The 16,175-nt window shown below is 40.8% G+C and overlaps 1 protein-coding gene across 4 annotated transcripts in view; it reads left to right on the forward strand.

The window, feature by feature from the left end:
* The window catches only part of mon2 (MON2 homolog, regulator of endosome-to-Golgi trafficking), a 40,714-nt gene extending 24,854 nt beyond the window's left edge, over window positions 1-15,860 (forward strand). The window contains exons 21-36 of one of the 4 annotated variants that reach the window (XM_030424946.1): window positions 250-252; window positions 1,170-1,280; window positions 2,565-2,740; window positions 2,907-3,069; window positions 3,732-4,025; window positions 4,373-4,571; window positions 5,269-5,912; window positions 7,137-7,280; window positions 8,217-8,234; window positions 8,791-8,919; window positions 12,008-12,198; window positions 12,283-12,343; window positions 12,432-12,555; window positions 12,833-13,040; window positions 14,570-14,652; window positions 15,114-15,860. In XM_030424946.1, coding sequence (XP_030280806.1) covers window positions 250-252; window positions 1,170-1,280; window positions 2,565-2,740; window positions 2,907-3,069; window positions 3,732-4,025; window positions 4,373-4,571; window positions 5,269-5,912; window positions 7,137-7,280; window positions 8,217-8,234; window positions 8,791-8,919; window positions 12,008-12,198; window positions 12,283-12,343; window positions 12,432-12,555; window positions 12,833-13,040; window positions 14,570-14,652; window positions 15,114-15,277 — 2,712 coding nt within the window. In that variant the 3' untranslated portion in view covers window positions 15,278-15,860. The remainder of the gene's footprint in view (window positions 1-249; window positions 253-1,169; window positions 1,281-2,564; window positions 2,741-2,906; window positions 3,070-3,731; window positions 4,026-4,372; window positions 4,572-5,268; window positions 5,913-7,136; window positions 7,281-8,216; window positions 8,235-8,790; window positions 8,920-12,007; window positions 12,199-12,282; window positions 12,344-12,431; window positions 12,556-12,832; window positions 13,041-14,569; window positions 14,653-15,113) is intronic. The other 3 variants (XM_030424948.1, XM_030424947.1, XM_030424949.1) reach the window with 3 other exon arrangements.
* Window positions 15,861-16,175: the final 315 nt, after the last annotated feature.

The raw sequence follows: 16,175 nt of genomic DNA on the forward strand, positions 1-16,175 counted from the left end.
ATATATCCCTTGCTAACAGCTATTAATGAAATGCATATGAGTTTTGTGCAATATGTTTTAGATATATAGATATATTTAAAGATGACTTAACTTGAGTTTAGTATATACAACACACTCTGTAGTTACTGGAACCCATTTTCTCTTGCCTGTAAGAGGATTAATATGTGTGTTAAGGTCTGTGTTCAGAGGTTTTCTTCATATTTTCTTTGTCTATCTCCCCTCTCTTTTGCACACCTGTCTGTTTTGCAGAAGGTAAGCTCAGATTCCCTCCTACCATAATCACTGGCTTTTCCCCATATCTTTCCTTTCTCCCAATCTGTTCTCTCCGTCTCCAAGTCTGGCATCAACATGTCGGAGTTGAGAGGTCGCTATGTCGAAATGTGTCCGTTTGCTGCACCTCAAGTGTTTGACCTTACATTCTTGTGCTTAATTTGCAATGTGAAGCTCTGATTTGTCACAGAAGCAGAATCTGAAGCTGTACCTGCATAGTATACTTGAAGCAAAGTATACTTAGATAAAATGCTGCTTATCTTTCTTTGCAGGCTTATTCAAATTAAGTGCTTTTATGTTTTTGAAGGAAATGTAACAATGATCTCGCCTTTATCATGTCTTTATTCGCAGATGCACATTATAATAAAGGTTAAGAATAAATGTCAGGCATTAATGATCACGTAAGAAGCCAAATTGTTAAATAGATACACATGGAACATCTGGGTTCTGAAAGGGTACAGTTACAGTACTGATTCCTCCTAGCTGTCTCTCTGTATGCCTGTAAGCTATACAAAGTTTTCTACTCTTAAAATGCTAGATCCTGATGTCAGAAAAGTAAAAATCTGACAAACCTCCCTATAGACAAAAGATGATTCACAGATTAGCTGAAATGCTTCAAGCAGAAGACAGGTTTTATACCACATTAGTGAACTGCTGACCCCAGATTCTCAATGTGTATCTACACTAGCTTTCATGATTACATTGTCTGTCAGAGCATAAACTGTTGTCACAGGGGATCCCAGTCTCAATCACACAGTTTGTGGTTTATTCACCATCTTGCTTCACACCTACCTACCGTGAACACTGCTGGGAAACACAGCCCTGAACAGCCTCTGCATCTTGTCTGCTGTCGTACGCACGTGTCTGCATTTGTGTGCCAATTGTGGTGTGCCCTGCAGGTCTGCCAGCACCCTAATTCCAGGATGAGAGAGTGGGGGGCCGAGGCGTTGACGGCGCTCATCAAGGCTGGCCTGGCCTACAAACATGACCCTCCACTGGCTAAGAATCAGGTAGCTAAGAACACAGGTGGTTGTGGGCAAAATGAAAAAAAAAAAAAGCAGGAAAGAAATCCATGTAAGGAAGTTGTACTTTCCACTGTTAGCATTTCGCTCTAAGCTCTTCTCTGTCCTAGGAACATTGCAGAGACACATTAGAAAGAGGTGTTGTTGGTCTTCTCTGGGTTTTAACTCGTTTGTAATGCTGACATTTGAGAAATCTGTTGCAGTGTATGACATGATAGATAAGAGTGTGTTTGTGAGTGACAAGAGAAAGTGACTGTGCACCAAATGCTTAAAATGTGAAAAACAGAAATGTCACAGAGTCTGCAACCTTCACCTTAGTGTGACAGATAAAGGGAATGGCACCGAGCTTATCTCAAAGAGGGCAGAAGAGTTGTGTGGAGGTTAATGGGACAGCACAGAGCCATACAAATGACGGCTGTCCTGCAGAAATGCACAATGCAATAATTTCTTCAAGGCCTTTCTTTCACTGTGGGCAGGCTCTTACCACAGCTGGTTGTTTTGTTAAAATACTGTAATTGTAATTGCACTGACTGGATCCAAACATGGCATACAATTTGGAGAAGGAAACAGCAGAAATAGATTTGATTATGACTCAGTGCACACAACTGAAAACACTAAAATAAAAAACACACTAACAAGGTACCTTAGTTCATGCATATTTGTATCCACCAAAAGACCAAAATAATATCACCCCTAATAGCTGCTGTATATTAAAATACATTGTGTCTGTGTCTCAAAATGACTCAGGCATCTGCATTCATTATGTTCCTCCCCTTATTCAGGTTACTGTAATGTGCACCTGTCTATACAGTGTGTCACCCATGCTACTCAGAGAACAGGGAATATGCAAGTATTCCATGGCTTGATTGTGGCAGAACAAATCAAGAAAATGACAGTTATGACTCATATTTAACAACTATGCCTGCATAAGCACAAAAATATCTGCCCTGATTTTACCAGGACTTGGAAATTCACAAACTCTATGATAACTTGAGTTATAAAAAAGATTTGTTGTGGCAGCTGTCAATGTCTTAAGTTTAGGTTGCTTTGGAAAACGTTTGTTTAAAACTGCTTATATATGTCTCTCCCAAGATGACATTAAGGTTGTATTCACAAGATTGAATTGTTTTAAATTTTGAACGTATTAATTATAGTTTTATATATATGTGTGTGTGTGTGTGTATGTGTGTTGTAATAGCCTCATTTAAAAAGTAAGGATTTTATCTTTTTCTATTGTCTGTCAGTAACTATATCCCTGTTATTTTCCTAAAGCGGCTGCAGCTTCTGTTGCTGAACCCTCTGAAGGAGTTGTCCAACGTGCTGCATGCAGACATCCGACAGAAACAGCTGGAGAGTGTCCTGCAGATCCTACAGAGTCAGGGAGACAGCCTGGGGCCCGGGTGGCCCCTCGTCTTGGGTGTCATAGGAGCCATTCGCAATGATCAAGGGTAAACAAAAAGTGGAGGAGGAGAGAATGGAGAAAACAGAAAGGGCTTGACATATTTAGGAGCTGAAGTATTTCTTGTATGCTAATTTTAAAAAATCTTTGAATGTGAGAGCCATCCTAAGTTTGTCTTGTACACTTGAATTTACGTGCGTCTTGTTTCCCTTCAGCGAGTCATTGATCCGAACAGCCTTTCAGTGCCTGCAGTTGGTGGTGACAGACTTCCTGCCCACCATGCCTTGCACGTGCCTCCAGATCGTAGTGGATGTAGCCGGCAGCTTTGGCCTGCAGAACCAGGAGCTTAACATCAGCCTCACCTCCATTGGCCTACTGGTGAGATGACAGATCTCTTGTCTTGTATGTTTAATGTGCAGACACATTTGCGGGATTCCTTGTCAGTGCTCTACTCTCACCTAATAAACTATAAAAATACACCTAATCAGTCAGTCTTTTGTTTTGTGAGGCCACCAGTAGAATAATGTGTTGTAACTAGTGAATTCCCAGTTGTGATTGTTTAACTGTGAAGGTGAAGCAGAGTTATGCTAACAGAGAATATAGTAATATGAATTAAATATTAGAAACTTCCTGCCATACTTACAGTATTATTGCCACATGTCTTGTTCGTTGGGCATTGACGGGCTGTACACTTTTCTTTTCCAATAGTTTTACAGCTTAAACATTGCACGTTTGATATAATTAGACAATTACACCATCACATAATTCCTTGTTTTGCATTATTTTATCTAATTTAACAGCACTTAACCACACTGCTGACATTTCGCAGATACTTTGTACAGTATTCAGGTCATGCAAAACCCGATATTGATCTGTGGTTTGCAGGATTATTTCTCTTGGAGTGTGGCGGTTCCTGCAAGATTACTTTATGGTAATAGGATAGCAGAACTGCCAGAAGCATTTTACCAACCATCCTCTTCAATTCATGGCCCCACTCTTTCCCCCCACTTCCCTTTTTTATTTTATTTTTTTACCCACAGTGGAACATTTCAGACTACTTCTTCCAAAGGGGTGAAGCCATCACACAGGAACTGGAGCGGGAAGAAGAAGCTCTGCAAAAGCAGGCCCAAGAGAAAGGAGAGACACTGAACAGACCATTCCACCCGGCCCCTCCCTTTGATTGCTTGTGGTTGTGCCTTTACGCCAAGCTGGGTGAGCTGTGTGTCGACCCACGGCCCGCTGTGCGTAAAAGCGCTGGGCAGACGTTGTTCTCCACCATCGCTGCCCACGGAACCCTGCTGCAGCAGCCCACATGGCATATTGTGATCTGGAAGGTAGCATGAAGGAATTTGTCATTTTCTTTTCATTTGGTTATATACTGGAGGTGGAGGAGGCTGTCATCAATATTGTTTGTGCAGAATACATAAAATAAATATGTTTAATAAGGAAAATAACACACTTTAAATATGAAGTACGTATTGTTTTCCTCAGATTGTCTGTAATTTATCAAAAGATCAATAATAACTTTCCATTGTATGATTACATTAGATTCATGCCTCTTAATAATGATGTCATTTTAAATGGTTGTAGTCTTAAATGTTGAGACAAATTTAAATAGGTGGCTATTCTGGAATTAGCCAAATGCAATGGTATGCCGCTTCAACTGTCTTGTGGCCCCTAGGTCCTGTTCCACCTGCTAGACTGCGTGAGGAAGTCCTCCACCACAGCGGACAAGGAGAAGATTGAGTCTGGTGGCGGGAACATCCTCATCCACCACTCGCGCGACACAGCTGAAAAACAGTGGGCAGAGACGTGGGTGCTGACACTAGCCGGGGTGGCACGCATTTTCAACACGAGGCGGTATCTCCTCCAGCAGTTAGGTGAGCCGTGCGTACTGTGCTCTTGAACCGAACCCCTGTATGTGATGCTGGTGTACAAACCGGGACAGTTTACTACAGCTGCCACAGAATTGTAAACAATGTGAATTACATATTGTAATGTAGTCCTAAATCTGTGCCAAGTGTAGCAGAGGTCCAGAAAAGGCCCAGCTGTTACTGCAATATTACCACACATTAAGTCATGTTAAGCCCCATGCAGACAGGATTAATATTCCAGGGAGATATGAATGATAAAACATGAGCTCCTCATTAACTGCTCTCATTCCTCTGAACATTTTAGCCAGTGCCAAATTGCAAGAGGTGACTCATAATATACAACACATTCCCAGCCTACTACACATAAAATCACTTAGAGGAAGGCTGCTCTTCCCACACACAACCTAGAAAAAGATGAATAACTGTTGCTGGCAATGTAATTTCACCGTATGGGCCTCCGAGGATGATTTTATGTCATTGAAAATAGGCTCATATTGATAAAATGTATTAACAGGACACTGTGTTTTTGACTGATACACCTGCAGTTCTGCCGTAGTTCTCACTATGTGGTCTCTGTTAAATTGTTAGTTGCCTCATGTTGGTCTGAAACCTCACATATCAGCATGCTAATTGTCACACTTAATTCACAGTTGACACATACCGCTAATTGGCACTTTCACACTCTCCCATCATTTTGCTGCAGGTGATTTCTTCGAGGCCTGGGAGGTGCTGCTGAACCACATTCAGTCAGCTGCTCTCAGCAAAAACAACGAGGTCTCATTGGCTGCCCTCAAGAGCTTTCAAGAGATCCTCCAGATAGTAACACCTGTGAAAGACTCGGACAAAGCAGGTGATGCGTTTGCTGCTATGGGCGTCCCCCCGGTGCTCATTGACCCCCTCTCAGCATCTGGTCCTGGCAGACCCCTGGTGCGTTCAGATTCGCTAGTCGAGAGGCTCACGCGATACAACGGTGCTGAGCTGCAAGCCCCTCCCCCAGGGGAGGAGTCTGCCTTAGAAGATTCGGCTCTGTGGTGGTCGGCGTGGAACACATGGTATCGAACTGGAACAGACAGCACAAGGCCGCCTAGTGGGCCAACAGAGAAGCTCTCCTTCATCCCCAGCCAGCCTTTCCTCACAGCGTTGATCCAGATTTTCCCAGCACTCTACCAGCACATAAAAGCTAACTTCAGTATGGAAGATCTGAAGAAGCTGGGGGTCATCCTCCATGGGGCTGTGTCCGTGCCTATAAGCAGCGATGCCTCCCCCTTCATCCTTCCCTCCTACACTGAGGCGGTGCTCACCAGCCTACAGGAAGCTGTGCTCACCTCTCTGGATGTTTTGCAGAAGGTGGGCAAAATAAATGTTTTATCAGTAGGAATGCAGCTGTCGTGAAGTTCTGGGCTGAAACCGATCTTTGAAACAATGATTTGACTGATAGCTGGCACTGCTGGGTTTTTGTGTTGTTGCTTTTCTTTCTCTTGTTATTTATTCCCCCCCTTTGTGACAAGGACGCAAAGAAATCTACATCATAACAAATCAATTCATACAGAGCACAAGTTCAACCGTACTTATTTATGAGACAACCTGTTAAATGACCTTCTTTCACATAAAAGATTATTTTGTTGAAAAAATCCTTTTTAGTATAAGAATGTCCCAGTACTTACAAAGCCTTACAAACTAATAGCAAGGATACCGGTGCCTGTTGTTCATGAATGTGGTACAGATAAACATCAGCCTCTGTCATCAGTGAATGTCATCTTATTTTTCCCATCGGCAAATAGCAATCTGCAAGTCAAATGTTGCCTGAGACTGATTTTTGGCCGTTATATCAGTCAATCCGAAACTGGCAGCAAACAAAAATATAGGTAGAGGCCGATGGGTCTAAGACATACACTATAAAACCGAAGTGTCCCCAGTTTTGATCCAGCAAGGGACATTTGTTGTTTGTCATCCTCACCTCTTTCTTTCTCCCAATTTCTAGTCTACTGTACACATAAAAGAAATTCTTACAAAGAAGGGCCAAGTAGATAAATAAAAGGTAGAAAATGTCCTCTTATGTGGGGGCAGCCCTAATGCTTTAATTTGGTGTTATCATATAACTCACAACACTGCAAATTATTATTTAAGGGTTTCGATTGATGATTATTTCCATAATTTATCATTCTGATGTTTTTGTTTTGTTTCGTCATCAAACTGTAAGAAAGTGATGTCTTTAGATTGCTTGCTTAGTTTAAAATAATGGTCCAAAGATTATTTTTCTCTTGATATAAAACAGAAAAATATTTATTGGAGGTAAAATATATATTTCTTTATTATTTACTTTATTCTATATTATCCTTTGGCTAATATACTGGATGCAAGTAACCAGGGAAAAACATTTGCTCGTACCTTTGATTAACACCTTTACTTGATATAGCAACTCCTTACCCTCCCTGTCGACCAAAAGGTATTACTTCCCATTTTGTGTCAGCTCAGTCCAGGAAACAACGTGTCAGTCTGCTAAATAATGCAATATGCACTCCTGTGGTGGATGTCAGCAGTGTTTGTTCCTCCGTTCCCTCCCTGCTGCAGGCCATCTGTGTGGGCCCGGAGAACCTGCAGGTCATGTACCCGGCCATCTTTGAACAGCTGCTACTCTTCGTGGAGTTCTCCTGCAAGCCTCCTCAGTACGGCAGAATGGAAACCAAACACGTGGCAAATGCCAAATACAACCAGGTAGGGGGAAATGGAATTGGCCGTAATCCCGCTTGGTTTTCATTTGCAAATTGTTTTGTTTTACAGTTTGTTTCATTCAAATGTTGGATTGTGTGCACTGTTAGTCACCATCCTTCTTTCTTCAACCATTTTTAACAAGATCATCTCTCTACTTTGATGTTCATGAAGCACCTACTCTCCTTCCTCAGCTCAGTGTAGTTCAAATAACATGCCTATTGTGGCCCTTCATGAGATTGACAGGTTCCTCTGGACCCCCTATTAGTAGCTCCAAGCTATTTCTTCCCCATATTCTCTCCCGTATGCTTTGTCTTACTGGCAGCAGGCCACAGAAATGTTCAGTTCAAATACAGTTCACATCAAATTACAGAGGACCTTGGTGATCTTGAGCAAGATTACTTCATTTATAAGAACCACAAACAAACAACTTATTTCCCAACCTGGTTCTGATATCAGTTATTACTTCTTGGTGTTTGTAAAACCTCCAAAATCCATAAGCTGATTTGCTTCAGCGGAATGGTGAAAGTCGTCTTGCTCTTGCACTAGCAGGTTGGTACAGATACGCTTAGAACTGTTAGCACTACAAGCTTCATGTCTCAAATACTGCATGTGGGGTCCAGACTCAGCCCCATCCTGGACATTTGTGTTGATTTGAATCTGTTTAAATTGTTTAAGTTGGTGGATCAAACAAAATCCCCAGCTAAACAAATGTTATGGGTGGTCTTTATTGCCTCACTGGCTTTTATCCAGCATTGTCAGATTGCCTCAAATGTCCTTGGTGCTAGGAGTGAGTGTTTTTTCCCCCCTTAATCCTTCCTGATCAATACATTCCATCTAGCCAACAACAACACTGCAAATTCGATTCAACGTAAGCACCGGTTTAATTGCGATCTTCTCTCATTCTGTTTCTTGGGACTACTCACTGGATAACCATTTTAGATCCAGCTGTTTGCACCGGTGAGTTCTGTCATCTCCTTCAGCCCCCTCTATAGTTTTACTAAGATGTGCTGAATGGTGACGACCTACCCTCTGCGGTAGATGAGAAATCACACCGCATGGTAGGCTCTCATGTCTCATCTGCGTCTCTCACTCACTCCATGCTCCCCCTCTCTGCCTGCCACTAATTTGGTGGTTATGCCTCTGTGTGCACAGTCCCTGTGCAGTTCCATTTTCAGTTGATTTTGTGTTTTTGGTGTTGTTCATATGCACTCATGTGGTTCTGTTACTATTTCTTAAAGACACACTTTGTAGTGTCCAGTCATTTCTTTTGACTATAACTTTTCAGTTACAGTCCTCATATAAGCCTAACAAAACCTGAAGCAGACTAATAGCTGCTGTTACTTTAAAATACATTTGTTTGTTACTTGTATACTTATACAAAGTGTGCCTTTAAAACAAACTGCTTTCAATGTTGCTCTGCCAAAAATGTAAGCATTACACTTTTCAGATTTGTTTGACTTATGTCTGCTCCTGTTTTTTTTTTTTCTCTTGGTAAATCCTCTTGCCCATGCAGGCGGAATGGGTTGCCTTAAACTATGTGCCCTTTGCTGAGCGCTCCTTGGAGGTGGTGGTGGACCTGTACCATAAAACAGCGTGCCACAAAGCTGTCATCAATGAGCAAGTCCTGCAGAACATTATCAAGGTATTTTTTTAACCCCACAGGGGTCTCAAAAAACAGATAACAATATAAAAGGGGCAGTCTGGAAAGAATTATCATTTTAAGATTCAATAAATTAACATAATCAACCAAATGTGAAGAAACAACAGTTTTGCAGGGATGTCTACTGAAGTCGGCATGCCAACCAGCTAGCCCAGCCTGTCCTGTCCCTTAACATGTATAACTCAAGAAGAAAATACAGTTGTCTGTTACTGATGATATGCTGCCTCATATTATTTTGGGGCAAAACTTCATATTCTGGACGCATTTTACAAATTACACAAAACAATTCAAAACTTTGGTTCACATGTGCATTCTCTCTAGTGGGGATTAATGTGTTATCGTTAGGCTTGAGGCAGCCCTGAGGCTTAACTGTGTTCATTTTGTTTTTTTGTTTTTTAGTTCTAGCCTTATAAGGACAATGAGTTCTTGAAGTAACTTTGACTTTCTCCCGGCAACCCAGTGAGCACCAGTTATTGCTGAAAATGTGATTTGGTGTTATGAGAGGGTTTTGTTATTTAAAGAGTGTATTAACACAGGATCACACCGGGTGGGAAATTGCTGCCATACTGCTATCTATTGGATTAAAACCTATAGGCATACCTTATCAATTCTGTCAAAACAGCTTTTTTCCATTAACTGACTGAGGCAAAGCACCAGCTTTGGCATCACAGTGTTGATTTTCTCTTCAAGCTGCTATAATCGTTATTTTCATACCAACAATGGATCAAATGACTACGTGCATCTGAAAGGGGGTCGCTCGTAGTGATGAACCTACTGAGAAATTATCACCCAACTCTGCAGTCAATTATTTAAGTCACTGTTTCAGTTTTTAAACCCACAACATCACTGTTTTGCTTCACTCTTACTGCTCCCATCAGAGTCATTTTTGGTTGCCAGATTCAGCTGTTTTCATTGAAAAGGCTCTAAAAAATCCTCCATACACAACATGCTGAGCATCGCCAGCACACACACAAGCTTAGCTACAAGCTGGTGAATATAGCGAAGCATTTAGTGGCTAAAGAGCTGGACAGTTTCATCAGAATGTAATACTATCACAGGTTATTCCCCCCACAACCATGTGAATGCCTGGAACTGAATTCACTAAATTACAATTTTAAAATACATCTGCTACATCTTCAACAGCGACTCAGTTTACAGTTCAATACATAATACAATTTACTCATAAAAACAGTGACATTGGTCTTCAGGTTTTAACAGACAGTGTGCTCTAGCTCATCATTTCAAACATAAAAGAAATAAGATATTTACTAAGCAGTCAATCAAGAGCAAAACAGAACTTAAAGAAAATGCTAATTTTGCTCTATGTCTGCTGGATATGCAAATTAGTATTATTATTATTATTATTATTGTAATTATTATTATTGTAATTATTATTATTATTATTTCTTTTATTTGAACAGGGACAGTGCACAATAAAACATTAACCCTGTATATAAGAAGGAGAGATGCATTGCACCGGTAGTCCCTGGGAAACAAGCCAGTAATCGCTAAAATGCCAGTTAGATATCAGCTACAAAGGCAGTGTCCTGTTTATAGCTTGTTATGCCTCCCCAAAAGGGCCCAACAATCAGTTACTGAAGGGTCGAACAAACAGATAAGCGGTATATATGAGGTGGCATACATAGGTCAGCCGCGTCGTAGAAAGGTGCAGAAATCAGGTCAGAATAGTCCTTGTTCAGGGTTTTGTCTGTAGACATGTCATGTCTTGTAACAGCCTCTAAGGGGCAGATGGGCCAACCATGAATGAGTGTGAAAATCTCTGACTGAAGCCCAGTTCTACTTCTCCCCCTACTCACTCTCACTCCATTTGCATCTTTGGGTGGAGGATTCACCACCATAAGTTCCATTTCAAACCCGGTTGCCTTCAGTGGGAGTGGGATACAAAGCCTTCCTACACTGAGTCTGCATTGGTGAAGGCTTACAAACCACAGGCCTCTCAAGAGCAGCACCTCTTTTGTGTCTGGGATGAAAGACACGTCGCACATACCAACAAATTTGATCTCTGTGGGGATGAGTAATAAGTTGCTTTGCCTCTAACAGACATTTCATAGACACACACACAGTTGAATAACTGTACGGATGTATAATGGATAATGGCACAGAGCTGAAACAACCTAATTATTGTACTGTTAATGAATGAGTATGCTATTTCCTTGTCCACACACCTACATCTTTGACAGTGCTGTGTATAAGATTATCTTTAAATATGAATTTATTCATCGGTGAAAGGCGAGGGCATCCTAAAGCTTGCTGGTATATTTATACCCTCCGCCTCAATTAAGAGACCCGAGACTGTGACTCCACACAGAGTTACATTCTGTCGTAGAGTGGCAGGGTGCAGAGATAGTATTGGAATTAGATGTAGTTGTTGTGAGTGAGCTATTTCCTAAGAAATATGTATGTAAAAAGAGATTCCAAGAATTGCTCTTTTCCTCTGGGGAACTCTCATGCCACTTGTCTCTCTGGCCTGATATTTTAACCATGAAACAGCAGACGTGAAGTGCAGGTGGTATGGAATATTGGCAGCCCTTCTCAAACATTTTCGGTATGCATTGTGTCAAAAAACATAATATTTTGTTTGTGTGAGTCATCAAAAGGCTTAGCTTTTTAAAGCTGGCACTGAGTATTCTGACACCTGTGTTTAACTACTCTTTTCCCATAGTCAAAGTGAAGAGAGTTGATTTGCCAAGGAACTTTTAAGAATGTTCCCTAAGGACAAATTTGGCCATTTCCCTTTTTCTGTCTCCAAAACAAGAGGCGGTACTTGTAAAGTCTCAACCTTGGGGAACCCAGCTGCTCTCTGCAAAGAGGACTTTGTAATGAAGATGCTCCATTACTTGTTCTGCTTTTGTAGACTTGAAAATTATCACTGCTGATGCAAACATATCTTTTGAATGTAAACTCTATGGAATAAAATCATGCACTTCAGTATGAAAGAGAAGAAGTACTCCAGTTAATTTAATGGATTGTATCTTTTGTCTTTGTGTTTCAGTCTAATTATCTCTTGTTATTGCAATCTCTTCCTTTCTTTCCCCTTTCCCCCTTTCAGACTTTAAGAATGCCCTTGGGTTTGAAGTATGCCTGTCCATCAGAGAGCACCTGGAAGCTTGCAGTTTCATCTCTGCTCAAGGTGCTGTCTATAGGACTGCCGGTGGCACGTCAGCATGCTTCATCTGGGAAGTTTGACACTATGTGGCCTGAGCTGGCCAATGCCTTTGAAGACTTTCTTTTTACCAAAAGGTGCAGATTTATACACTGTTAAAGCTACACAATTTGGAATCTCTGAATACCAAACTCATTGTTATGGTGGTTTTCCTTTTACAGCACACCTCCAGATAACCTGTCCATCCAGGAATTTCAGAAAAATGAAGCCATTGATGTAGAGGTAAATAACTGTTCCTAGTATCTAGTCTAATAGCATGATTTTGTGATTCAGCCTACATCAGCATTGTGTTCTCCCTTATTCATTTTAGGTGGTCCAGCTGATCAGCACAGAGATTTTACCATTTGCCAATTTCATCCCCAAAGACTTTGTTGGCCAGATTATGGCTATGCTCAATAGAGGCTCCATTCACTCACAGTCTCCTTCGTTCACAGGTAAGATGTCAATTTTGCAGCTAAAATAACTCGACTGAAGCTGTATTGTTCACTCATGTTCCTGACATTTATGGCACGGTAGGGTGGCCAAGTGAACGAATCGAATAAGTCCTTAATTTGCTGCAAAAGTCCTCTCTGTGACTCATCACCAACAATGGCTCCCATCAAACTCTCATGTGTTGAGCAAGACAGTAAAGCTGTCCGTCCACTGACTGCAAATCTCTGGAGAGCGGCGTCAGCAAAATAATCTAATAAGTAAATGGTTTTCTCTTGACAGAGGCAGAGATCGATGTGCGGATGAGAGAAGAGTTTTCTAAGGTGTGTTTTGAGACGTTGCTGCAGTTTTCCTTTAGCAACAAGGTGTCCACCCCGCAGGAGGGCTACATCTCTCGCATGGCGCTCTCCGTGCTCCTCAAGAGGTCCCAGGATGTTCTCCGACGCTACGTAGAGGATGAGAGGTTGAGTGGACGCTGCCCTCTTCCCAGGTACACCCAACATAAGACACCTCCTTTGGCCAAGCACAACTGTTGTTGTCTTTTTTTCTTTTCTCTACATGTTTTTGAACAGATGTCCCCAGTCAGAAATTCAGCTCCACCATGGTTCTACCACTGAGACATTTAGCAACCAACCACATTTTGCAGAACCAAGACCACCCCGGCCGCCCAGCCATGCAGCCATTATTTTTCCCTTTCACTTTTGTAAACAGCACAAAAAGACTGGTCCTATCCAGTTTTATACACTGGCACCACATTCTGGGGCTGGGTGTAACGCTTCATTATGCAATAAGTGATTTTTAATTTATTTTTTTATAAACACAATGGAAGTTAAATGATGCCCAAGGGGAAATTGCACCATTAGTACAGAAAATGCCAAAGGGATGTTAGAGGGAGTTAAGAAAATTGGAAAATTAGAATATACATATGAATAGCAAATGCAATGTTACAAACTCAGACAAACAACATTTAAAAAACAAAAATGTGTTTAAATGCCTTCCTATTGCCCATATGTGAGCAGATTGTAACGTAACGTGAAAAACGAGACCTTCCTTGTCTCTCTCGGTTGCCTATTCAAACCTGTGGACGATTTGTTTAAGTTGTTTGGATTTCTTTGTGGAAAATGTTCCGCGACAGTCCAAAAAATGTGACTTTATGCACGTTTTCAGCTGCCTCGTCTGAGTGCCTCTCTCTGCTCAGCTAACAGACAGCAACAATAGCTAACGTTAGTTTAGAAATTGAGTCCGCTAACATAAACTAACGACCGGTTTCCAGCACAACACAGAAGTTCCACAGAGCCCCTTTATATACAATTTATATATATACTTTATATGAATGGAAAGAATGACAAAAGTTGTGGATTGCATATTAGAGCATCAAAAAAGCAGAGCCTAAAAAGTAAAATACGCACTACTATATGAAAATATGAAGAAATTACTTGTAGGGGAACTCCACCAATTAATACGTATTAGTGTGTTTAAAGGTCTTTAGTACTGCTTCATCTGCGAAAACAGTTGAATAAAGCATTTGGTGTATTTGGCATTACGCTCCTATTTACTGAGACGATTTGTGAATGTGGGAGGCTGCTATAGAACTTGCATATAAATACAAACTGTTACTTGTATTGTCAAAATATATATAATACATTACAAAGTTGCTTTTTAGGCTACAAATGGAACAAAATGATCCACCAGTTCACATGCAGTAATTCTGAACATAACAAATGCTTTATTTCGATGTAGATCGAGTCACAGAATTGTCTTACCTTTACCTTCATCACCCTTTTTCATGATTTCTTTCTGCTTTGTTTTTTGTTCGATTATAACTTATTCTGTCACTGACAAGTTCATGATTTCAAGTGTTTATTGAACAGCTCTCATCTGCAAAGATCAGAGATCTAAATTAAATGGTAATAGTAACTTGTTAACCTCCTTGCTGTTTTCACCCTCCTCAAACTGTAATATCTACCGGTTTGATGTCTGGTGTGTCTTTGTAGCTAATGAAGGTCTTTTCCCTTTTAGGCAACAAGTGACAGAGATTATCTTTGTCCTGAAAGCGATCAGCACTTTGATGGACTCACTTAAAAAGACACAGCCAGAAAATGGTGAGTATAAAACTGTGTCAAGGATTAAATAGGTCTTGGAAAGAGGTGACACATTGACAAGAAATTTAAAGGAAAAATAATAATGCCACCATGCCACCATATGCATCGTCTATTCATTTCAGATAAATGTGTCAGAGTACAGTTGGGACCATTTTTCAAATGAGTTTTATCTCCAATCTGGGCAGAACTGTTTATGTTTCCAGCAAGGTCAATTACTAGAAATGACTTTTTTTCTAACCACCATAGATTGAAACGAGACATTCTGAAATTACGTTTTTGAAGTGTCCTTCAACATGTTTGCATTACAAACCTCATTTCCATACGCCTGTGGGAATTGTATCAAGCAAATGATTTCTTTGATTGCCTTCTATCACAATTCTCTTCTCCTCTCCCTCCCATCCCCGCTCCTCCTTTGTATTTTTCTCTCTTTGCCCTGCGCTTCTTTTGTTTACTGCCTGCAGTGGATGGCAACACATGGGCTCAAGTGATTGCCTTGTACCCCACACTGGTAGAGTGCATTACCTGCTCTTCATCGGAGGTGAGCTCAGCCCTGAAGGAGGCCCTGGGGCCCTTTAAAGACTTTATGCAGCCACCTGTCTCCAGAGTCCAGAATGGAGAATCCTGACCAGGCTCGCGCTCAGTCTTTGTTTTTTATAATGAAGAAATCTTGAATGTGTCTTCTCAACCCACGTGCTTTACAAGTGCACGGACATGAACTCCATGTGAGCCCCATCTACGGTGACATGAAGCAACCACACGATGAACATAGATCCGAGGAACGGCTCGGACCACGTCGACAACCCCGACCCTCATACGCATCATCGTATGCTTCTTATGTGAGCTGATAACACCTCTCTGCCCCCCTCCATTCTCATACAGACTGGTTGCACTCTTGTGTTAACTACAGACATTTAAAAAAAAAAAATTGCAGTGTTGCCTCTGGGTTTAGTTTGTTTTATTCTCATGGTGAGGCTGAGTCGATGTACAGTGTGTGGTGATAGTGTTGATGATGTAATGACGAAAAAAATGCAAAAACTGGGGCTTTATTGATCTTAAAAATGAACACTTAGACTTTTGCAACATTTTCAACAGTGAGGATTTTATGCAAGAAAACAAATCTTACTGTAACATTCCATGTCATCTTTAGCCAGCCATCTGAGAAGGGATGTATTTGTCTGTATAAAATAAATGGGACAATTCTACAATCAGCTCTGTGCTGTGAGTGTGCTCACTTAAAATTCATGTTAGGTTCCTTACCAAAACACAAGGAAAGGTATTTAAAAAAAAAAAACGAAAAGTTGTTCTTCTACTGTCCCTTTTATTTAAACATCATATTAGTAGTGTTTTTAGATGAAAAAACAAAACAAAACAGTATTAGAATTATTAAATATAAAATGGCTAAAAATGTCATCACCACAATAGGCATGGAAATGTTATAGTTGATCAAAGTGGTCCTGGTTCAAATGTGTTGATTTACTAACAAATACATTTATTATGTATAATGTATGTTTCATCAATCTTTA

This window comes from Sparus aurata, chromosome 8, assembly GCF_900880675.1.
Source record: "Sparus aurata chromosome 8, fSpaAur1.1, whole genome shotgun sequence".
NCBI lineage: Eukaryota > Metazoa > Chordata > Actinopteri > Spariformes > Sparidae > Sparus > Sparus aurata.